Source organism: Piliocolobus tephrosceles, chromosome 15 (assembly GCF_002776525.5).
Source record: "Piliocolobus tephrosceles isolate RC106 chromosome 15, ASM277652v3, whole genome shotgun sequence".
NCBI classification, from domain to species: Eukaryota; Metazoa; Chordata; class Mammalia; order Primates; family Cercopithecidae; genus Piliocolobus; species Piliocolobus tephrosceles.
In genome coordinates this window covers 15012441-15036933 of record NC_045448.1, presented here as the reverse complement: position 1 = coordinate 15036933, position 24493 = coordinate 15012441, and the positions used below count along the sequence as shown (strand labels likewise).

Genomic DNA, 24493 nt, shown 5'->3' with positions numbered 1-24493 from the left:
CACCCCTCCACATGGCTTTATTTTCTTTCTAACTCATAAATATGTATAAAACTTATCTGATACGCTTTTCTGACATGCTTTATATTTATTTTTGCTTGTCTTTTACTGGATTGTGAGCTCTTTGTAGCAGATACTATGCATGTTTGGTCAGTGTTATATTTCCAGAATTTACAACAATGCCTGTCACAAGTTGATGTCATAAACATTTGTGGAAGAATGAATGAGTAAATGAGGGAAGTAAGATATGGATGTGATGAATGGGGATAAGTTCTGCTATTAAATGGGGAGGAATATTTGAATGGGATCCTATTTGATAATTTCTCAGTTCATTGGTGAAATAAGGCAAATTGCCTTATTTTCCGTTGTTCCCTACTGTTCCATGAGTTTCTTAGGAACAGGGGCCATATCTTAATTGTCATGGTAATTCTGTTGCCTAGCACCGGGTCTTAAACATAGTAGGCATGACAAATTATGTGGTCAGTAAACTTACTTTGTGGGTTCATCTAGAACCCAAAGTCATTTATCAAAAGTAATTTTAAAAATTGGGCATGGAAAAAAGAAAATAAAAATATGCTTTATATACCTCTCTTTTTTCAGAATGTAGGTTTCATAATCTGGATCCAAGAATTCTAGGAGATCCAAGAAGAGTTTGGCCTCTAAAACCCCTGAAGTAGTATGCCTAATATTAATTTTTAAAAAAATTTAGACCACAGGGTTTGGCTGTGTCACCAAGGCTGGAGTGCAGTGTAGTGCAGTTACAACTCACTGCATCCTTGAACTCCTGGGCTCAAGTGATCCTTCTGCCTCAGCCCACGAAGTAGCTAGGACTACAGGCACATGCCACTATCCTTGGCTAATTTTTATTTTATTTATTTTAGATACGGGGGTCTCAATATTTTGCCCAGGCTGGTCTCGAACTCCTGGCCTCAAGCGACCCTCTTGCTTCAGCCTCCCAAAGTGCTGGGATTATAGGCGTGAGCCCCTGCACCTGGCCAGTATGCCTAATTTGATGTGTGTGTGTGTGTGTGTGTGTGTGTGTGTTTGTGACTTTGTATTCATGTGAGTGCACGCGCACATTTGTTCCGTTTTCTGGGTAAAGGGCTCAGCTTCCATCAGACATGTATAAGAGTTCATGGCCCCTAAACATGAGAGCAGCTAAGCTGTAACTTTGCCTGCTAATTGGCAGATGAGATGAAGCAGAGTCAGACTTTAGAGTGATGTACTCCATAGAGTGTTTTTCTGTTGCTTGTTCTGACAGGTATTTCTAAAAGTAGTATCACCGGTAATAAGGATTGCATGCTTAGTATTTTGAGTTCAGATGAAATTTGCTATAAGTAAGTGTTAGGTGCAGGGAAGTACTTTGGGTTATTTAAGGCTATGTTGGAGGAGAGTGGTAGTGGTTGAGCTCAACCTAAACTATTTGTAATCCTTGCCTAGTTTATATGTACTACCAGTTCAGTTTGCAGTAGGCCAATAGATTTCTCAGAAATTAACCCTTATTGCCAGATACGGGAGAAAGCTACTCCCAAATAGATTATTTGTTGTAATAATAGGCCAACAATAATTTTTTCTGTGAGTCACACTCGACACATGGAACTGTCCGTGTTCTTGTGAACTTGTTTGGTGATGGTGTCTGTTGTTAATAGGATTTGAAAAATATTATTAGTGCTTAATAAGCTAAGCTTTGAGCTGTGTAACACACTTGACATTAATGAGATTTCATGTTAACTTTTATGCTGGGAACTGATGACTTGGTTTTGAGGTTTAATCTATTTCTGCTGTTATACACTCTAAATTAATTAGCAGTGTGCCACTATGAATATAAAAAGTGGCAGTAGTAATCATTTCAGGGGTAAGTTTTGCCTAACCTCATTTTTCTTTCTCCATTATATGAAGTTAAATGAAATCTATTTTCTTCATTAATGTTGCTGGTTAAACTATGATCTTGGTAGACTGCCCCCAAATTAAATACCGCTTCTGTGGTCCAAATGAGCCTTTCATTTTACTTTCTTTTTTGTGATTCTCATTAGGAGAAGCTCTTAGAAGAAATCCTTTTATCACATACGTTTCTGAGCATGTGAATTTCATTTATCTTCTGAAACAAACTTTTAACTTTCATACATTTTAAGATTCCTATCTTGAGGTAGATAGGAAGCACAGTTTAGGTCCTTTTTATGAAATAGAATAATTGTTTTGTGGCCTGCATTTTTCTTTTGTTATTTTTGTTTTTAACTTTTTATTTCCATAGTTTTTTGGGGAACAGGTGGTATTTGGTTACATGAGTAAGTTCTTTAGTGGTGATTTGTGAGATTTCGGTGCACCCATCTCCCGAGCAGTGTATACTGAACCCAATTTGTGGTCTTTTATCCCTCACCTGCTTCCCACACTTTCCCCCTGAGTCCCCCAGGCTGGACTGCACCATTATAGCTAACTGCAGCTTCAAACTCCTGTGCTTAAGCAGTCCTCCCTCATCAGCCTCTGGAGTAGCTAAGACTATAGGCACATGCCACCACAAAAAAATTATTTAATTTTTAAAATATTAAATATAACATTTAAACAATTAAATGAATTTTTAAATATTTTTTGTAGAGATGAGATCTTGCCATATTGCCCAGGCCAGTCTCAAACTCCTGGCCTGAAGTGATCCTCCTGCCTCAGTCTCCCAAACTAGTAGGATTACACGTATGAGCCACTGTGCTGGCTTAGCCTGCATTTTTTATTGATATTTTTCAATTGGTTTCATTTACCTCTAAATGAAGTTGTATTCTGCTCAAGTGTCATAATTCTTATCATGTTTATATTTTCAGTTCTATACTTGGATTATTTGATGACTTTCAAATCATTCACTACATCCTCTCAATTTAGAAGATTCTAAAGATGAACAGGAATTGAAAATGTGACATGAAATCTTTTTTGAATAACATTTATCCAGTCTGAATACAACATATGAGACTTTTTTTTTTTTCCCCAAATGGAGTCTTGTTCTGTCGCCCAGGCAGGAGTGCATTGGTGTGTCCTCACCTCACTGCAGCCTCTGCCTCCCGGGTCCAAGCATGTCTCCTGCCTCAGCCTCCCGAGTAGCTGGGATTAGAGGTGTGTGCCACCATGCCCAGCTAATTTTGTATTTTTAGTAGAGACGGGGTTTCACATGTTGAGCAGGCTGGTCTCGAACTCCTGACCTCGTTATCTGCCTACCTCTGCCTCCCAAAGTGTTGGTATTACAGGCATGAGCCACTGCGCCTGACCATAAATGAGACCTTTGAAAATATATCTTCAAACGTTTAAACAGCACAGTAAAACCGGACTTCTTACACCTATATATACATCCAAGCAATAGAGATTTTTCTCATACTGTGAGGCTATAGCAATGAGTAAATTGTGTCCCTGATCTTGAATAGCTCACTGTCTAGTTGGAAAGAAAAACAAAAAAATAAATATCAGTATATGGTATGCATATAATATTTGAATGGGTAAAAGTGTGATACTGTCTTAAGATTTTACTTACAGCAAAAATATTGCATGTCAAGGAAAACTTAGAACATCTTTTTGATCTTGGAACAGGCAAAGATTTCCATTTCCGTTTTTTTTTTTTTTTTTTTGGAAATGAGGATCCCTGTCATCCAGGCGGGAAGGCAGTGGTGCGATCACAGCTCACTGCAGCCTTAACCTCCAGGGCTCAAGCAATCCTACTACCTCAGCCTCCCACATAGCTAGGACTAGGGGCACGTGCCACAATGCCTGGGTAATTTTTTATTTTGTAAAGATGGGAGTCTTACTTTGTTGCCAGACCGGAGATTTCTTAAATATGATACAAAAAATACTAATCATAATTAAAAACTGATGAATTAGACTAATTTAAGATTAGTCCAATTAACAGATTAACATCTGTTAATCACAAGACACTATTAAGAGAATGAAAATGTAATGTACATTATACAGAGTAATAGCAAATATTTACAATTCATGTATTTAATAAGGAATGTGTATCCAGAATATATAAACAGCTTCTATAAGTGAATAAAACAGATGGATAACCATTAGAAGAATGGCAAAAGACTCCAACAGACACTTGACAAAAGAATGTATTCAAATGGCCCAACATATACAGAAAGGTATTCAACTTCATTAGTCTCTGGCGAGGTGCAAATTAAAACCACAAAGAGATACCATTACATAATTACCAGAGTTGCTCAAATGAAAAAGACATGAAATACCATTTGTTGGTATGGATGTGGAGCAACCAGAACTCTTATAATTGCTGGCTAGTGTAATAACCACTTCAGAAAATATTTGCACTATTTACTAAATCTGGACAAATGTATATTCTATGCCTTAGCAATTCCACTGCTAAGTATGTACCAGAAAAGCATATATTCACCAAAATAGAATTATCAGCATGTCAGGGCAGCACTATTGGTATTATCTTCAATCTGGGGACTACCCAAATGCTCATTAATAGAAGAAAAAATAAGTAAGTTCTGGCATGTTTATTACAACATGATATGACATAGTAATGAGTTGAACAATTTTTTTTATTTTACCTTTTATAGAGATGAGGTCCCGTTGTGTTATCCAGGCTGGTCTCAAACTCCTGGCCTCAACTCATCCTCTCAGCTTGGCCTCCCTAAGTACGGGGATTACAGGCGTGGAGTTGAACAATCTTTACTCTCAAAATCTGAATGAATGTGTGTTGAGTGAAAGAAATCAGAACAAAAGAGTACGTAATTTCATTCATATGAAGTATAAAAATAGACAAAATTAATTTATGCTGCTGCAAATCAGGGTAGTGTTTGTTTTAGCAGGGTTAGTGGCTGCAAGTGAGCTCGAGAGGAGCTTCTAGGATTCTGGTGGTGTTACGTTTCTCTGCCTAAGGGCTTGTTACATAAGCTTGTTAAATTTTGTTAAACCATACAATCATTTGATATGGCTTATACATCAATGAAAAGTTGTTTAAAAAGGATACCATGGATTAAACACAGGAAGGGAGAACACATGCTGGCCGTAATTGTCTTTGCATCATGGGACTGTGAATAAATAGTATTCTTTTTCTTTTGCATACTTTTTTTGAATTTGCAAACCATCTTTAGTGAACTTGTATTAGTTTTATAATGCAGAAAAACAAATGAGCTTAAATAAATACAAATATAAATGTGCATGTAATATTGCCAGCGTGTCAAAATCCTGTAAAGAACAAGTGAACTGTACACTTTGATGCCAGATTGGGTTAAGGAGAAGAGAGGAGGAGACACCTCTAGGCCAGTTGTCGGTAGGCAGCATATTTAACTTATTTGGTCCTCAGTTTACTTTTCTGTCAAGTAGCATTATAATTTTTAACACTTTCATAGTGTTATTGTAAAATGTAGGGATGCTTGTATGAAACACTTAGCTCAGTCCTGGACACATAGTAGGTGTTTAATAAATGGTAGCCATTATGATTCCTAAATATTATAAACAAGACGCTGGACTTTCCTGCTGGTAAAGAATGTATCTAGGTCTTTGTTTCTTCTCTGTATGAACCTGGTCCTCTGTATTCCTCAACAACTTGCACTGCTCATTTTTTTTTACCTCCACTATATCTGACCATGCTTCACAAACAATTATAGTTTTCCTGTTATTGACTTTCCTTCCATTTTTTTTTTTTTTCTCCCAGATCTCCAGTAAGTTCCATCTTGAACTTTCTTTGTTAGCTGATTGGATGGAATTTCTCTACTTATCTGACTTACCTCAGGCCCTTTTTACATTTATATGAATTAGTATAAAAACATTTAAACATAATATATACATTTAATTGGAAAATACCTTATGATAACTTCATTATGATCCCAGTGTCACTACTGCAATTCAGTCCCTAATTATTTTAAACTGGGATTGAGGCACCAGTCTCCTAACTGGATTCTTGATCCTGGAAGAATATTACTGAAATACAAATCTAATTATGTTACTCCCTTATTATTATTATTATTTTTTTTTATTTTAAAGACCAGACCTTTATATATATAAAAAATTTTACATTGCCCAGGCTGGCCTTGAACTCCAGGCTCAAGTGGTCCTCCCTCCTCAGCTTCCTGAGTAGCTGGGTGCACACTGCTGTGCCTGGCTCAGACATTTCTTTCTTTCTTTCTTTTTTTTTTTTTTTTGAGACGGAGTTTCGCTCTTGCTGCCCAGGCTGGAGTGCAATGGCACGATCTCGGGTCACCGCAACCTCCGCTTCCCAGGTTCAAGTGATTCTCCTGCCTCAGCCTCCCAACTAGCTGGGATTACAGGCATGTGCCACCACGCCCAGCTAGTTCTATATTTTAGTAGAGACGGGATTTCTCCGTGTTGGTCAGGCTGGTCTCGAACTCCGGACCTCAGGTGATCTGCCAGCCTCAGCCTCCCAAAGTGCTGGGATTACAGGCGTGATCCGCCGCACCGGGCCCATTTCTTCCTTTCATCCTGTTGTGGCTTTGCCTGTGGGGCTGCTTGGATTTCAGCAGCTTTGGCCTCTAAGAAAACACATGTGAGCAGACTCCGGGGGAGGGCTTAGAAGACATGAGCTCTAATTATAGGCAGGATCAACAAGTTGTTCACATGGAATGATCATCCCTGGCAGGTTTGTTTTGTTTTGTTTGTTTTTGGAGACAGGGTTTCATTCTGTTGTCCAGGTTGGAGTGCGGTGGTAGGATCACAGCTCACTGCAATCTTGAACTCCTGGGCTGAAGCGATCTTCCTGGTTGGCCTCCCAAAGTACTGGGATTACAGGCATGAGCCACCATGTGTGGCCTTCACTAGCAGTTTTATTAGAAAAGCCTCTCATTTGCCATCTCACTCAGTGTCTCCTGGAAGAGGCTCCCTGGGAGGAATTGCAGTGGCTTTCCCTTCCCTCTAGTTGACAATGGAGGTTCTTGGGTGTGGTTTATAGTTCTCTTGCAGGGCTTATAGGTCTCTTGCAGGGCTTAACTCTACCTTCTTTCATCCTCACCTCCTGCTATTTCTTTTTCCATGCTGTGTTCTGTGTCTTTGCTGAGTCACTTAAAGTTCCTCCATTTTGCCATGTTTCAGAAGTTGCACCCTCTTAAGTTGCAGTTTCTTCCTGAAATCATTTTCACCAGTTCTTCTCTGGAAACCGTCAATTTTTTCCCTCTGAAAGATTACCTTCTCTGCGAAGCCTTCTGTGATCGCGCCTCCAGGCAGAGAATGTAATGATCTCTCTTCATGTTCTCATAGTATTCTCTATGTGTTAATACCTCTCGTATAAAAGTTGTTATTATTCTGTAATTATTTCTCTATATCTCTGCTTTCCTTCCTATTTTCTGAGCTCCTTGAGGGCAGAGCCTGTGTCTTACTCATTTTTGTCACCCCATTGCCTAGTATGAGATATATAAACCGAGAGAGAAAATGAGTTCATGTGTGGAACACCAGCTATAAGGGAATCGAGGAAATACAGTTTTTGGCTTCTCAACTTCTAGCAACAGTAAGACAATCTGTAAGGGGGTCTGAGTGGAGTTGAGTGAACTAAACTGTAGTATCTGCCATAACCTGGAACCCAGGAGGAGATACTGTATTTTATTGGCACTGAAACTTCAATTATTTTTTGTATTGTTGCCCTGATAGTATACAGGCTTTTTGTCTGTTTTTTTTCTTTATTTACATATCATTCATTTTTATATGTTGCTGTTTTTTTTAATTAAATTATAGTATATCATATTGCATTGAGTTGATGGTTTTTGCACTTTTTAATGCCCAAGAAACCAACAAGAAACAATTTTTTCTTCTTTTTTGTGCATGACCAAACCAGTTTACAATACTTGTGGGGAACCTTAAACAATAGCTAGCTGGGTAAATTGTAAGCATTGGTTAATATAGCTTACATACGTTTCCCTTTAGAAGGAAGAATAAATGCATTTATTTGTGTTCTAATGTAATATATTTGTTTTCTGTTGCCGCTGTCTTATACTACCACAAACTTTGCAGCTTTAAAACAATGCAACTGATTATTTTACAGTTCCCGTAGGACAGAAATTTGACAGACTTGGTTGAATCTCTTCTTAGAGCCACACAAGGCCAAAATCAAGGTGCCAACAAGGCTGTGTTCTTTTCCAGAGGCTCTGGAGAAGATCTTGTTTCTGTGTTCTTTCATGGTGTTGGTAGGTTTAATTCCTCATGGTTGTAGGACTGAAGTCTGCATTTTCTTACTGGATATCACCTGAGGGCTGTTCTCAGTGTCTACAGGCTGCCTACATTCCTTGGCCTGTGGTTCCCTTTTCTTCCTCGTCAAAGCCAACAACTGTGGGTTGAGTTCCCTACTGCTTAAAATCTCTCCTGCCTCTTCCCCCATGGCTTATCTCTGACACTCACTCTCCCTGATCCTCATTGAGAAATATCCTCTGCTTTAAGGGGACTTGTGATTAGCTTGGTCCTACTCAGATAATTCAGGATAATCTCCTTACTTCGAGGTCTGTACCGTTAATCACACCTGCCATTTTCTTTGCCATGCCGTGTTACATGGTCACAGCTTCTAGGCATAAGGATATGGCCATCACTGGGGACCCATAATTCTACTTACCATATATGGCAACTGTCAAGTTGATCTAGAAGAGTGAGTTCTAAGTATTTGTTATGTGATGATGCCCTGGTAATTATTGATTACATGATTTATTACTTTATTATTACTTAAATTGTGTCTTAATGAATAACATGATGTAGACTTAAGTAGCCAAACCAAGCTATTACATTATCCTTCTATGAGTCACAACAAGCTGTTGGTATTGATAAACTCAGCCTTAAATTTTTCTTCTGTTTAACTGAGATTCTTAAGAAAAAAACATAAGTGGAAGTGGATAGACACTAAACTAAGAAGTTATAGAACAAATAATATTTTTCTTTGACTAAATGCAGATATGGTCTTCATCCTTTTGGTTTCAAAGACGGTAATTAATGAATTGACATTTTCTCCCTGTGGAATCTCTCAGATTAGTCAATGGAGAGTGAGAATTTCAGCTGATTGCTTCAGGATTGGCAGGAGGTACCACATAATAAACCCATCAAACACTATTAATTACCTACTTGTTTGGACTGAAAACACGCCTTTTAATAGTTAAAGGTTGATTGTCTGAATATTCTACTTCTTTCTGGGTCACAGTAGCATTATTCAGATGAATAATTTATTTCTTAATTAACCTAAATAATAAATACTTTAAATGTATTGTCAAGGAAACAAATATAAGTACCTCATGGTTGGGATATTAGATTGGTAAAAAATAAAATACCAATCATTTGCTTTATAAATAGTTCTGAGGGATTATTTAACTAATGCACTATGCTGTTTTTCTCTTTTCCCAATTTTATTTTTATTTTTTGGCAAATGATTGAGAGAGGAACAATATGTTGATGGTACTCTTTTAACATTTACTTTGTAACAAGCCAAGATTAATGGATTTTTAAATTTATCTGTCTTGATGTTTAATATCTGATCATTTTAAGCAGTCACATTATCACTATCTTCCCTGTTCTTATGAGAATGCATTTTTGCCCTTGCTAGGATGAAGTAGGTGTTCCAGGTAGCAATTCAGCTGACCTATTACGCTGGACCACTGCTACCACCATGAAAGTCCTTTCCAACACCACGACCACCACTAAGGCGGTGCTGCAGGCCGTCAGTGATGGCCAGTGGTGGAAGAAGTCTTTAACTTACCTTCGACCCCTTCAGGTAAGCAATGCATCTTTCTTTTTAAAATCAATTGCATGGTTTATATAAATTCATTAGCATGTTTCAGTTGTTTTCACTGTTACATCTTTATCTTGTCTAGATTGTTAAAACAATCTCTTAAGAAATGTAGGCCTCTCATCAGATAGGGAATGAGTAATCTTTTTTATAGAATGTAATATACTCCCATGGAGTACTTGCAAAGGACACTAATAGAGATTTAGGTAAGGCTTGGTTTATGTATCAGAATTTAGTGAGATGAAAAGAAAAATTTTATCAATGCTTACTTGCTTTTGCTATACTTCTACAGGCTGGTAGTTGAGGAAGAGTGCTAGGAGGCAGACTGGGGGCTCTCAGGAAAGAAAACAGTTGAACAGATTCTTGTTTCCATTCTGGAAGTCAAAGTCAGGGCAGGGAGTAGAGCAACTGAGTTTGCTCTGCATTCTCATACTGCAGTCCTTTAATCTTACACTGGAAAACAAAGAGGAAAAACATACAACTATTGGCAGTTAGCCTCAAGCAAACACTCCTTGTGCATCTCATTCATTCATTCAGCAAATACTTATTAGGCATTATTTTCCTGTCAAATACTGTCCTAATTACTGGGAATATGGTGGAGAAACACTTCAGTCTAATTCCCTTCTCCTGTGGAACTTATATGTCAGTGAGGGAGACACAGAAAATACATATTTGTATAATAATGTAATGGCAGGTGATAACAAGCATGACAAAGATTACATAAGCAAGGTAGGCAGATCCTGAGGAGTGAAGTTCTGATTGAGATGGAGAAGTTAGGATTTTCAGAAAAGGAGTCACTTTGAGCAGAAATATGATTGAACCAAGGAGAACAAATACAAACCCTAGCTTCCCTGTACTGGGGCAGCACACTTGACATCTGCATAGAACATAAAAGGGGCCAGTGTGGTCTGAGCTGAGTGAACAATGGGGAGAATGGTAGGAGATGAGATCAGAAGGTGGTGGGGAGGCCCATCATTGAAAGCCTCATGTAGACTGTGATAACAACTATAGATTTTGTTTTAAGTAAGATGGAAAGCTTTTGGAGAATTTCAGCAACGCTGTTGTATGATCCAACTTTACTTTTACTATGCTCATTTAAGTGCTGTAGAAAGAGAAGAAAAGAGACAGTGAGATCAGTCCTCCCGATGAAAGAAGTGGGTAGTTTGAACCGGGGTAGTGACAAAGGCAGTGAAAAGAGGTTGGTTTGGGGATGTATTTTTTAGACCTGCTGGTGGTCTGGATGTGGAAGAAAGAGGAGACCTAAGGACAGTGGTCCCTACCGTTGGATAAGTGAAGATGCCATTTACTGAGACACTATTAAATCTCAGCTGTAATTTTTATCATTTGCAGCGGCAGCTTCATCATTTCCCTAGACTATGTATGCTTGGTATAAAGTAACCACAATAAACCTTGGAGGAATGGGTGAATTCCTTTTACTGGCCTTTCCCAGTAAGGAGCTTTACAATCTATTTAGAGAGAGCAGAACATCAAGATAATTATCGATAATCTAGGCATACTAAAGTTCTTGCTAATCTGCAGTGCCGGTAACAAGTCTTAAAGCCATGTGTGGGTGGTAGTTGTGAAGGAGATGGGGATCATGAGAGGGACACAGTGATACCATCTTGCATCCATCTGGCCAGGATTCAGCAGGTAAGGTCTGAACTGGGCCTGGAAGGAAAGTTAGGATCTAACCAGGCAGTTGGCATGGCAGGACCCTCACAGTGGGAGAATGACATAGAAGCGGATAGGATGCATAAAGTGGGCAGTTTGGTTGAAGTGGAAAGTTAGCCTTTAATGTTAGTTAACATTTAAAAACCTCAAATGATATTCCACGTAGTTTCGTTGTTAGGCTGTTGGTCATTTGCCTTGTTCAGAGCTACTAAAGGATTTTTAAGCAGAGCAGCAACACGGACAAGATGATGTTTTCGAGTGGTTATTCTGACTGTAGTGTAGAAAACTCACCAGGTGAACAACATTGACTACTTCAGTGTTTCTAATTCATTGATGTCAAAGTGACCGGGAAAAGAAAAAGGCACTGCAGGGTGGGGTTGATGTGCTGCTCTTAGCATGTAGTAGTTATCCTTTATTCTCTGCTGGGTATCTGTGACTCTGGCTCTCTTTTTAGGTCATGGGAAGCGCAGGAGGCATTGATCAGTTTCTCCTGAAATAAGCCTTTTCTTCCTCCCTCTCTCCCTTCTTTCCTTGCTTTTACTTCTTCTACCTCCTTGTCTTCTCTTTCTTTTTATCCATTGTTCTTTACTTTTTTCTTTTTAGGGGCAAAAATGTGGTGGTGCATATCAAATTGGAACTACAGCCAATGAAGATCTAGAGAAACAAGGGTGTCATCCTTTTTATGAATCTGTCATCTCAAATCCTTTTGTCACTGAGGTAAGGACAGTGTGTCTAAGAACATAGATACAACTGTCATGCTGTTGTAGACAATAGAAACAAAAACTAAAATTTTCCTGAAATGGGCTTTTTTATCTTGGTTCTTACTCATGTTAATCATTGGTTTTTACATGTGTTTTTGGTATATATTATGACACATTATGAGATTAAAATCTGTTTAAAAATATTTCATAAAAAAATATGCTTTAGTTTCTGAGCAGTTATTATTCAGGTCACCAGAAAGCATAACATCCTCTAATTGTGTTTTCTAAGCATATATTTGTAGGACAAAAGGCACCCTATTACATAGTGAAACTGCTTCTTTTGTCTAGTCTGAAGGAACCTATGACACTTATCAGCTTGTTCCAGTGGAAAGCTTTGCGGAAGTATTGCTGAGAACTGGAAAACTGGCAGAGGCTAAAAATAAAGGAGAAGAAGTATTTCCAACAACTGAAGGTAAGAGAGAAGGTTCTAGTTCCTTGACAGCATGTAACTCTAGGTGTACATTGTTAACCAAGAATGTACGAATGAACAAGAGTTTGGAAAAGACATTTTTCAGTAATTTTGAATTGCATAACTTGACACTATCATTCATTCATTCATCCATTTATTAATTTTGTTTAAAACATTTATTGAGAACCTACTGTTTTCAGGATTTGTAGTTATATTGAGGATTTAAAGGGATGAATATCATTCCTATCTTTAACTGGCTAGTTATGTAAAGTGATTTTCATAGTGAATGGAAAAATTGCTCAATAAAATTTATTTCCTGATTTTATGCTTAATAGAATGTAGATCATATTTGATCTTCAGAATTTTCTGCTTGGTGGAATATCTTTCCATGTGGAAATTTTTGAAAAGAATTAAATGCATGCAAGTTTACCAAAGACAGCTTACAATTTATACCTTTTTTCCCTTTAGCCTCCTTCTTTTTAAAGTTCTAGGATAATTTCTTTGACTGTGTCTTTTCAGTTCCCCTGCTCTCTGCTCTGCCATCCTTAGAGAATCTCATAATGCAAAGGCTGCTGGAACTTCAGCTATCTTGTCTATATTTCAGATATCAGTGAGGAGGAAAAGGGTGACGGAAGAACAGTTTTCTTGAAAGTCCTATCCACAACTTGCACTTATTATTTTATTACTTATTAGTACTTTTTATTGTATTACTGGCCACCTCTTACTGCCAATAAGCCTGGGCAGTGCTGTCTGTTAACTGAGCACTTTGCTATATAAAGTAAAATTCGGAAAAATGCATACAGGGAACAGAACTGCTAATTCCCCCCAAAAGCTGATACTGTAGTTTATTTTTAGATGTTTTTTTCTATCACTACTCACACGCTGCTGGGGCGAGGAGAGGCCAATACCACTTCCCTATCCACTGTGCGCGTCCCTTGAACACTAGAGGTTTTTACTACGTTTACCATATTTCTTCGATTCTGAGATGCATGTTTTTCTATCTGTCCTTCTGTTATCAGGGCATATATCACAGTTATGGATATATTTATGTTTCTTTTCTTCTCCAAAAAGCTATTATTAAATTTATGGCACATCTTACAGTTGAAATTGAGTATATATGAAAAGTGTAGTCGTGTTTCTCTTTCCCTGTTTAATTATTCTTTATTACTTCTTGCTTTTCTTTTCTTTTTATTGTCTTACATCAGTTGGCCCATGGATTAAATATGATTGGTTATCAAGGTAGTTTGTACAGATAGAATCTGAGACCTTAAGAAAGTACTAGGTTGGATGCGGACCTGTTATTTGGCATAATAATGGACTGAAGTAATAACCAGAACATTCGCAAACGTTGGTTTATACGATATTTTTATTATTTAGTCTGTTAAGTGTGAGCATACCTTATTTTATTGTTGTGTGCTGTATTGCAGTTCGCAGATACAGTACTTTTTTAAAAATTGAAAGTTGATGGCAACGCTATGTCAAGCAAGTCTATCAGAACCATTTTTTCAACACTGTATGCTCATTTCATGTCTGTGTCACATTTTGATAATTCTCACAGTATTTCAAACTTTTTCATGATTATTATATCTGTTACAGTGATTTGTGATTACTGATCTTTGATGTTATTCTTGTAATTGTTTTAGGGCACCATGAACTGCACCAGTGTAAGATGTAAACTTAATTGATAAATGTGTGTGTTTTGACTGCTCCACTAACCAGCCATTTTCCATCTCTCTCCCTCTTCTCGGGTCTCTCTGTTCTCTGAGTCACAACAGTATTGAAATGAGGCAAGTTAATAACCTATAATGGCCCACAAATGTTCAAGTGAAAGGAAGAGTTGCACATCTCTAAATTAAAAGCTAAAAATGATGAAGCTTATTGAGGAAGCTCTGTTGAAAGCTGAGAAAGACTGAAAGCTAGGCATCCTGCACCAAATAGTTAGCCAAGTTGTGAATGCAGAGGAAAAGTTCTTGAAGGAAGTTAAAAGTGCTGCTCCAGTGAACACACAGATTATAAGAAAGCAAAACAACCTTATTGCTGATGTGGAGAGAGTTTTAGTGGCCTGGATAGAAGATCAGACCAGCCACAACATTCCCTTAAACCAAAGTGTAATCCAGAACAGGTGCCCTTTACTGCCTTTAATTCTGTGAAGCCTGAGAGAGGTACGGAAGCTACAGAAGAAAAGTATGAAGCTAGCAGAGGTTGGTTCATTTTGAGAAATTGCCACAGTCACCACAACCCTCAGCAAACACACTCCTGATCAGTCAGCAGCCATCAACATTGAGACTCTTCAACTGCAAAAAGATTAGGACTTACTCAATGCTCAGATGATGATTAGCATTTTTTAGCAATAAAGTATTTTTCAATTAAGTTGTATGCATGATTTTCTAGACATAATGTTATTGCTTGCTGATTAGACTACAGTATAGTGTAAACACAACTTTGATATGCACTGAGAAACCGAATAATTTGTGTGATACAATTTATTGCAATATTCACTTTATTGCAGTAGTCTGGAACAAAACTCACAGTCTCTCTGAGGTATGCTGTACATGTATGTGAATTTGAATACATCTCATGTAAAAGATATGGTTTACAAAAAGGCAAAATAATGGAAGCACATGGTTAAAGGTCTTCAAGACGGCTGCTTTCTTGGAGTAGACCCGCTTAAACTGATTGCTCAGTGTATTAAGGCTGCTGATCTTTTCGAGTGCTGTTTTTGGAGAAATGTTGAGTGTGTAAGGAATTAGGTCCTTGAGAGGTGCATATTTCTGGGTTAGTCGGCCTCCTCTTTTCATAGAATCCTTTCAGTGCTCAGCCGTCTTTATGGTAGTTGATAACTAAATGATGAGACATCAAAATGATCTTGAGAAGTAAAGCAAATAGTGAGATTTTCTTGTGGAGCTTTATGGAGTGGGGGAAACATACTTGAAGATGATCAGGGATCTCTTCCAGTTTCCTTTCTAACCATGTGGACATTATTCACTGGAGGAGAGGTCCTCGAGCGACCTGTGTGCTAGGCCCTGTCCTAGGAACTTACAATATAAAGTTGGAGACATTGTCCCTGTCTTCGACAGGCTTGTAAAAGAGTTGGGGAGACAGACAGATGTGTGTGTGATAGGCGCTATGACAGGCAAAGCCAGAGGCATTGGAGTGGCAGAGGTGGCAGCTGAGGGAGAAGGTGTTGTGAAGAGGCTTTCTGAAGCAGCCGGTATTTGACTTGAACTTGGAAGGATGAATAAGGGAGGAAATGGATAGAGAGGTGGGTTTGGGGCAAGAAGAAATGGGATATTTTAGGAAGATGGAATAAAATTCATAGAGGCAAAGAAGATTTAAAACTTCATGATTTTTCAGGGATTTGTAAGCTATTCCAGTACCTGGAGAGGAAGGGTATGTGTGGCCAGCCAGTGGAGAGATGAAGCCATAGTAGACTGAGAAGAAATGCAAGGCTTTGTGAGTGAGTTTAAACATTTTGAAGGAACCCTCTATCAAAAGCTGTAGGGATTTCAAGCAGAAGAATATCATTCCGTTCTTCTGTGCTTCCATTTTCTTATCTATAAAATGGGCATAACAGCCTGAATGTTCTGTCCTGGGCTGTTGCTCTCCAGTGGCACCCTGATGGGCTCCCACATGTGTGCCTTCACTCAGACTGGTCCCCTGACCTGCATGATTGCCCTCGCTACCACCTTGCCCTGTAGTCGATCCAATTCGGATTTCACAATTTCTTCAAACTTACCTCTGTTGTTCTCCTTCCTGGTTACACTTTAGAATCTCTTAGGAATTTTTTTTTTTTTTTTTTTTGAGACAGAGTCTTGCTCTGTCCCCCAGGCTGGAGATCTCTGCTCACTGCAAGCTCCGCCTCCCGGGTTCACGCCATTCTCCTGCCTCAGCCTCCCGAGTAGCTGGGACTACAGGCGCCCGCCACCATGCCCAGCTAATTTTTTTGTATTTTTAGTAGAGATGGGGTTTCACCATGTTAACCAGGATGGTCTCGATCTCCTGACCTCATGATCTGCCCGCCTTGGCCTCCCAAAGTGCTGGGATTACAGACTTGAGCCACTGCACCTGGCAGGAAATTTTTAAGAAATACTGTGGCCCTAGAATCTGTTTTAGGTGATTTTTTTTTTTTTTCCCCAGAAACTCTGGAATTGGGCCAGGTTTTTTTGTTTTGTTTTGTTTTGGTTTGTTTGTTTGTTTGTTTTGAGACAGGGTCTTGCCCTGTCGCCCAGGCTGGAGTGCAGTGGCATGATTGTGGCTTGCTGCAGTCTCAACCTCTTGTGCACAAGTGACCCTCCCACCACTGCTTCCTGAGTAGCTGAAACTACAGGTGCGCACCACCATGCCAAGCTAATGTTTGTTGTTGTTAATGTAGAGACCGAGTCTCCTCATGTTGCCCAGGCTGGTCTCAAACTCCTGGGCTCAGGCAATCCTCCCATCTCAGCCTCCCAGACCACACCCGGCTCATACATCAAGTGTTTTCTAGAGAACCTCAGGGGATTCAGTTGTGAAACCATAGTCAAGACTATTTGGAAAGTTTCACTTCAGATATTAGATTCTCCCCAGCCTCGTGTGTCCATTCTTCATACTGAGATTTAACTCTCTGAGCTTCTCACCAGGCAGCACAGAGAAAGCTCCCTATGTCTTTTATGGCTGTGTGTGGTCTCTTCAACTTAAGGTTCAAACTCTGAGTAGCACATCTACTTCTCACTCTTTTATCCTCACAGCTGTGAGGATTTTCTATGTGGTAGGTGCACAATGAATGTCTCCTCACCATGATGAAAGTACAGCGTGTCTATTGGAGTCATTGGGCCAGTGAACTGAGCGTATGCTCTTAGTGTGTCTGCATCCTAGTGTGTGTACTGTTCGTAGTCATGTCTATGGGATTTTGAGGGCCTGCAGTGATTTTTTTGTCTGCCCTGGTGTTTCTTGTGATTATATTTTCTGACAATCAGATTTTAATATTTCACCAGAGAAAGAATCTAAGTCTATTAAGGAATTAAAAATTTCAAATATAATTGAATGATAAAACCATTTCAGAGCACTTATGATTTATATTAAGAAAATGTATTACTATACCATCAATATTAAATATAGAGGTGATTTTAATAATAATAATCTCTTTTATTTACATTTGGGTTTATAATTTATGAAGCGTTTTCATATTCCCTATCACATTTTGTATATTTTGATAATGCCAATATATCTGGAACAGTTACCTTTGGCTATTTTATAGTATCAAATATTTGTCAGAAACTCAGCAGAAGTGAAGAGTGATGTAGGTTATAAATGACACAGATTAAAAATTGTGGTAAAAAAGTAATTCTTGACTTTAGTTTAGAAGTAGGTCATAATACAAATTAAACTTCCTAACAATCTGACTTTTTAGAACTTTTTAATAAAGTTGATGAAAAGATTTGTATGGAGACTAAAGAAAATTGGTCATTATTTATTTAGCTAAATGAATGATTTAATGGCTAATGATTTCAAAATCAATAATAAGGGCAACTTTCCTCTGTGAGTTTCATTCTGGAATTACATTTATCAGAGTGCTTTCCAGAGGCACTTACTTTGCACATAATTAGCCCTTGAAGGCTTAAGCAGTTTTATTTTATTTTTATTTTATTTTATTATACTTTAAGTTCTAGGGTACATGTGCACAATGTGCAGATTTGATACATAGGTATACATGTGCCATGTTGGTTTGCTGCACCTATCAACTCGTCATTTACAATAGTTATTCCTCCTAATGCTATCCCTCCCCCAGCCCCCGACCTCCTGATAGGTCCTGATGTGTGATGTACCCCGCCCTGTGTCCAAGTGTTCTCATTGTTCAGTTCCCACCTATGAGAGAGAACATACGGTGTTTGGTTTTCTGTCCTTGTGATAGTTTGCTGAGAATGATGGCTTCCAGCTTCATCCATGTCCCTGCAAAGGACATGAACTCATCCTTTTTTATGACTGCATAGTATTCCATGGTATATATGTGTCACATTTTCTTAATCCAGTCAATCATTGATGGACATTTGGGTTGGTTCCAAGTCTTTGCTATTGTGAATAGTGCTGCAATAAACATATGTGTGCATGTGTCTTTATAGTAGCATGATTTATAATCCTTGGGGTATATACCCAGTAATGGGATCTCTGGGTCAAATGGTATTTTTAGTTGTAGATTCTTGAGGAATCGCCACACTGTCTTTCACAATGGTTGTACTAATTCATACTCCCAACAGTGTAAAACTGTTCCTATTTCTCCACATCCTCTCCAACATCTGTTCTTTCCTGACTTTTTAATGATCGCCGTTCTAACTGGTGTGAGATGGTATCTCATTGTGGTTTTGATTTGCATTTCTCTGATGTCCAGTGATGATGAGCATTTTTTCATGTGTCTGTTGGCTGCATAGATGTCTTGTTCTGAGAAGTGTCTGCTCATATCCTTTACCCACTTTTTGATGGGGTTGTTTGCTTTTTTTCTTGTATATTTGTTTAAGTTCTTTGTAGATTCTGGATATTAGCCCTTTGTCAGATGGGTAGATTGCAAAAATTTTCTCCCATTCTATAGGTTGCCTGTTCATGCCGATGGTAGTTTCTTTTGCCGTGCAGAGAAGCTCTTTAGTTTAATTAGATCCCATTTGTCTATTTTGGCTTTTGTTGCCATTGCTTTTGGTGTTTTTAGTCATGAAGTCCTTGCCCATGCCTATGTCCTGAATGGTGTTGTCTAGGTTTTCTTCTAGGGTTTTTATGGTTTTAGGTCTAACATTTAAGTCTCTAATCCATCTTGAATTAGTTTTTGTATAAGGTGTAAGGAAGGGATCCAGTTTCAGCTTTCTACATATGGCTAGCCAGTTTTCCAAGCACCATTTGTTAAATAGGGAATCCTTTCCCCATTTCTTGTTTTTGTCAAGTTTGTCAAAGATCAGATGGTTGTAGATGTGTGGTGTTATTTCTGAGGGCTCTGCTCTGTTCCACTGTTCTATATATCTGTTTTGGTACCAGTACCATGCTGTTTTGGTTACTGTAACCGTGTAGGTTGAAGTCAGGTAGCATGATGCCTCCAGCTTTGTTCTTTTTGCTTAGGATTGTCTTGGCTATGCAGGCTTGTTTTTGGTTCATATGAACTTTAAAGTAGTTTTTTTTTCCAATTCTGTGAAGAAAATCAATGGTAGCTTGATGGGGATAGCATTGAATCTATAAATTACTTTTGGGCAGTATGACCATTTTCACAATAGTGATTCTTCCTATTCATGAGCATGGAATGTTCTTCCATTTGATTGTGTCCTCTCTTATTTCCTTGAGCAGTGGTTTGTAGTTCTCTTTGAAGAGGTCCTTCACATCTCTTGTAAGCTGGATTCCTGGGTATTTTATTCTCTTTGTAGCAATTGTGAATGGGAGTTCACTCATGATTTGGCTCTCTGTGTGTCTGTTATTGGTGTATAGGAATGCTTGTGATTTTTGCACATTGATTTTGTATCCTGAGACTTTGCTGAAGTTGCTTATCAGCTTAAGGAGATTTTGGGCTGAGACGATTGGGTTTTCTAAATATACAATCATGTCATCCAAAAACAGAGACAGTTTCACTTCCTCTTTTCCTAATTGAATACCCTTTGTTTCTTTCTCTTGCCTGATTGCCCTGGCCAGAACTTCCAACGCTATATTGAATAGGAGTGGTGAGAGATGGCATCCTTGTCTTATGCCAGTTTTCAAAGGGAATGCTTCCAGTTTTTGCACACTCATTATGATATTGACTGTGGGTTTGTCATAAATAGCTCTTATTATTTTGAGACATATTCCATCAGTACCTAGTTTCTTGAGAGTTTTTAGCATGAAGGACTGTTGAATTTTGTCGAAGGTCTTTTCTGCATCTATTGAGACAATCATGTGGTTTTTGTCATTGATTCCGTTTATGTGATGAATTATGTTTATTGATTTGCGTGTTTTGAACCAGCCTTACATCCCAGGGATGAAGCCCACTTGATTGTGATGGATAAGCTTTTTGATGTGCTGCTGGATTTGGTTTGCCATTGTTTTACTGAGGATTTTCACATCGATGTTCATCAGGGATATTGGTATAAAATTCTCTTTTTTTGTTGTGTCTCTGCCAGGCTTTGGTACCAGGATGATACTGGCCTCATAAAATGAGTTAGGGAGAATTCCCTCTTTTTCTATTGATTGGAATAGTTTCAGAAGGAATAGTACCAGCTCCTCTTTGTACCTCTGGTAGAATTCGGCTGTGAATCTGTCTGGTCCTGGATTTTTTTTTGGTTGGTAGGCTGTTAATTATTGCTTCAATTTCAGAGCCTGTTTTTGGTCTATTCAGAAATTCAACTTCTTCCAGGTTTAGTCTTGGGAGGGTGTATGTGTCTAGGAATTTATCCATTTCTTCTAGATTTTCTAGTTTATTTGTGTAGAGGTGTTTATTGTATTCTCTGATGGTTGTTTATTTCTGTGGGGTCGGTGGTGATATCCCCTTTATCATTTTTTATTGTGTCTATTTGATTCTTCTCTCTTTTCTTCTTTATTAGTCTTGCTAGCAGTCTATCAATTTTGTTGATCTTTTCAAAAAACCAACTCCTGGATTCATTGATTTTTTGAAGGGTTTTTTGTGTCTCTATCTCCTTCAGTTTTGCTCTGATCTTAGTTATTTCTTGCCCTCTGCTAGCTTTTGCATTTGTTTGCTTTTGCTTCTCTAGTTCTTTTAATTGTGATGTTAGGTGTCGATTTTAAATCTTTCTTGCTTTCTCTTGTGGGCATTTAGTGCTATAAATTTCCCTCTACACACTGCTTTAAATGCGTCCCAGAGATTCTGGTAACTTTTGTCTTTGTTCTCATCGGTTTCAAAGAACACCTTTATTTCTGCCTTCATTTCGTTATGTATCCAGTAGTCATTCAGGAGCAGGTTGTTCAGTTTACATGTAGTTGAGTGGTTTTGAATGAGTTTCTTAATCCTGAGTTCTAATTTGATTGCACTGTGGTCTGAGAGACAGTTTGTTGTGATTTCTGTTCTTTTACATTTGCTAAGGAGTGTTTTACTTCCAATTATGTGGTCAATTTTAGAATATGTGGGAAGTGGTGCTGAGAAGAATGTATGTTCTGTTGATTTGGGGTGGACAGTTCTGTAGATGTCTATTAGGTCTGCTTGGTCCAGGGCTGAGTTCAAGTCCTGGATATCCTTGTTAACCTTTTGTCTCATTGCTCTAATATTGACAGTGGGGTGTTCAAGTCTCCCATTATTATTGTGTGGGAGTCTAAGTCTCTTTGTAGGTCTTTTAGGACTTGTTTTATGAATCTGGGTGCTCCTGTATTGGGTGCATATATATTTAGGATACTTAGTTCTTCTTGTTGAATTGATCCCTTTACCATTATGTAATGGCCTCCTCTGTCTCTTGATCTTTGTTGGTTTAAAGTCTGTTTTGTCAGAGACTAGGATTGCAACCCCTCCTTTTTTGTTTTGCTTTCCATTTGCTTGGTAGATCTTCTTCCATCCCTTTATTTTGAGCCTGTGTGTGTCTCTGCATGTGAGATTGGTCTCCTGAATACAGCACACTGATGGGTCTTGACTCTTTGTCCAATTTGCCAGTCTGTGTCTTTTAATTGGGGTATTTAGCCCATTTATATTTTAGGTTAGTATTGTTATGTGTGAATTTGATCCTGTCATTATGATGTTAGCTGGTTATTTTGCCCATTATTTGATGCAGTTTCTTCATAGCATCAATCTTCTTTTACAATTTGGCATGTTTTTGCAGTGGCTGGTACCAGTTGTTCCTTTCCATGTTTAATGTTCCCCTTAGGATCTTTTGTAAGGCAGGCTTGGTGGTGAGAAAATCTCTCAGCATTTGCTTCTCTGTAAAGAATTTTGTTTCTCATTCACTTATGAAGCTTAGTTTGGTTGGATATGAAATTTTGAGTTGAAAATTCTTTTCTTTAAGAATGTTGAATATTGGCCCCCACTCTCTTCTTGCTTGTTGGGTTTCTGCCGAGAGATCTGCTGTTAGTCTGATGGGCTTCCCTTTGTGGGTAAACCTAACCTTTCGCTCTGTCTGCCCTTAACATTTTTTCCGTTATTTTAACCTTGGTGAAACTGACAATTATTTGTCTTGGGGTTGCTTTTCTCGAGGAGTATCTTTGTGGTGTTCTGTGTATTTCCTGAATTTGAATGCTGGCCTGCCTTGCTAGGTTGGGTAAGTTCTCCTGGATAATATCCTGAAGAGTATTTTCCAATTTGGTTCCATTCCCCCCATCACTTTCAGGTACACCAATCAAACTTAGATTTGGTCTTTTCACATAGTCCCATATTTCTTGGAGGCTTTGTTTGTTTCTTTTTATTCTTTTCTCTAACCTGGTCTTCTTGCTTTATTTCATTAATTTGATCTTCAATCACTGATAGTCTTCCACTTGTTTGAATTGGCTACTAAAGCTTGTGTATGCATGATGAAGTTCTTGTGCCATGGTTTTCAGCTCCATCAGGTCATTTAAGGTCTTCTCTACACTGTTTATTCTAGTTAGACATTCGTCTAACCTTTTTTCAAGGTTTTTAGCTTCCTTGTGATGGGTTAGAACATGCTCCTTTAGTTCGGAGAAGTTTGTTATTACCAACCTTCTGAAGCCTACTTCTGTCCACTTGTCAGAGTCATTCTCCATCCAGCTTTGTTCCATTGCTGGCAAGGAGCTGCGTTCCTTTGGAGTAGCAGCAGTGCTCTGGTTTTGAGAATTTTCAGCTTTTCTGCTCTGGTTTCTCCCCATCTTTGTGGTTTTATCTACTTTTGGTCTTTGATGTTGGTGACCTACAGATGGGATTTTGGTGTGGATGTCCTTTTTGTTGAGTTTCATGCTATTCCTTTCTGTTTGTTAATTTTCCTTCTAAGAGTCAGGTCCCTCAGCTGCAGGTATGTTGGAGTTTTCTGGAGGTCCACTCCAGACCCTCTTTGCCTGGGTGTCACCAACGGAGGCTACAGAACAGCAAATAATGCAGAACAGCAAATATTACTGCCTGATCCTTCCTCTGGAAGCTTCATCCCAGAGGGGCATCTGCCTGTATGAAGTGTCTGTTGGCTCCTACTGGGAGGTGTCTCCCAGTTAGGCTACATGGGGTCAGGGACCCACTTGAGGAGGCAGTCTGTCCATTCTCAGAGCTCAAACACTGTGCTGGGAGAACCACTGCTTTCTTCAAAGCTGTCAGACAGGGATATTAAAGTCTGTAGAAGTTGTCTGCTGCCTTTTGTTCAGCTATACTCTGCCCACAGAGGTGGAGTCTTTAGAGGCAGTATTCCTTGCTGAGCTGTGGGGGGTTCCTCCCAGTTTGAGCTTCTAGGCCACTTTATTTACCTACTCAAGCCTCAACAATGGTGGACATCCCTCCCTCAGCCAGGCTACCGCCTGGCATTTCAATCTCAGACTGCTGTGCTAGCAGTGAGCAAGAGTCCATGGGCATGGGACCTGCCATGCCAGGCAGGTGAGAGAATCTTCTTGTCTGCCGGTTGCTGTGACCTTGGGAAAAGCGCAGTATTTTCGGCGGGAGTGTCCCATTTTTTTTTCAGGTACAATCTGTCACGGCTTCCCTTGGCTAGGAAAGGGAAATCCCATCACCCCTGCACTTCCCAGGTGAGGCGATGCCCCACCCTGCTTCATCCCACCCTCCGTGGGCTGCACCCACTGTCCAACCGGTCCCAGTGAGATGAACCAGGTACCTCAGTTGGAAATGCAGAAATCACCTGTCTTCTGCGTCCATCACGCTGGGAGCTGCAGAGCAGAGCTGTTCCTATTCGGCCATCTTGGAATGGAGAGTGAAGCATAGAGTTAATCTGATTTTGGCCAATAACTTGCTTAGACAATGCGTTATATTCAAGGTTTGAGAACTGACATTACAAATTAAATTCATGCACACTGCTAAATGTAGAGCAGGTTTTATTTATTTATTTATTTATTTATTTATTTATTTATTTATTTATTTATTTA

At 38.9% G+C, this 24493-nt stretch overlaps 1 protein-coding gene across 1 annotated transcript in view; it reads left to right on the top strand.

Annotated features, from left to right (window-relative positions):
* NBAS (NBAS subunit of NRZ tethering complex) overlaps positions 1-24493 on the top strand; it is a 394400-nt gene that overhangs the window by 225096 nt on the left and 144811 nt on the right. The window contains exons 35-37 of the mRNA XM_026454698.1: positions 9521-9688; positions 11978-12091; positions 12424-12547. Of these exons, the coding sequence (XP_026310483.1) occupies positions 9521-9688; positions 11978-12091; positions 12424-12547 (406 nt within the window). The remainder of the gene's footprint in view (positions 1-9520; positions 9689-11977; positions 12092-12423; positions 12548-24493) is intronic.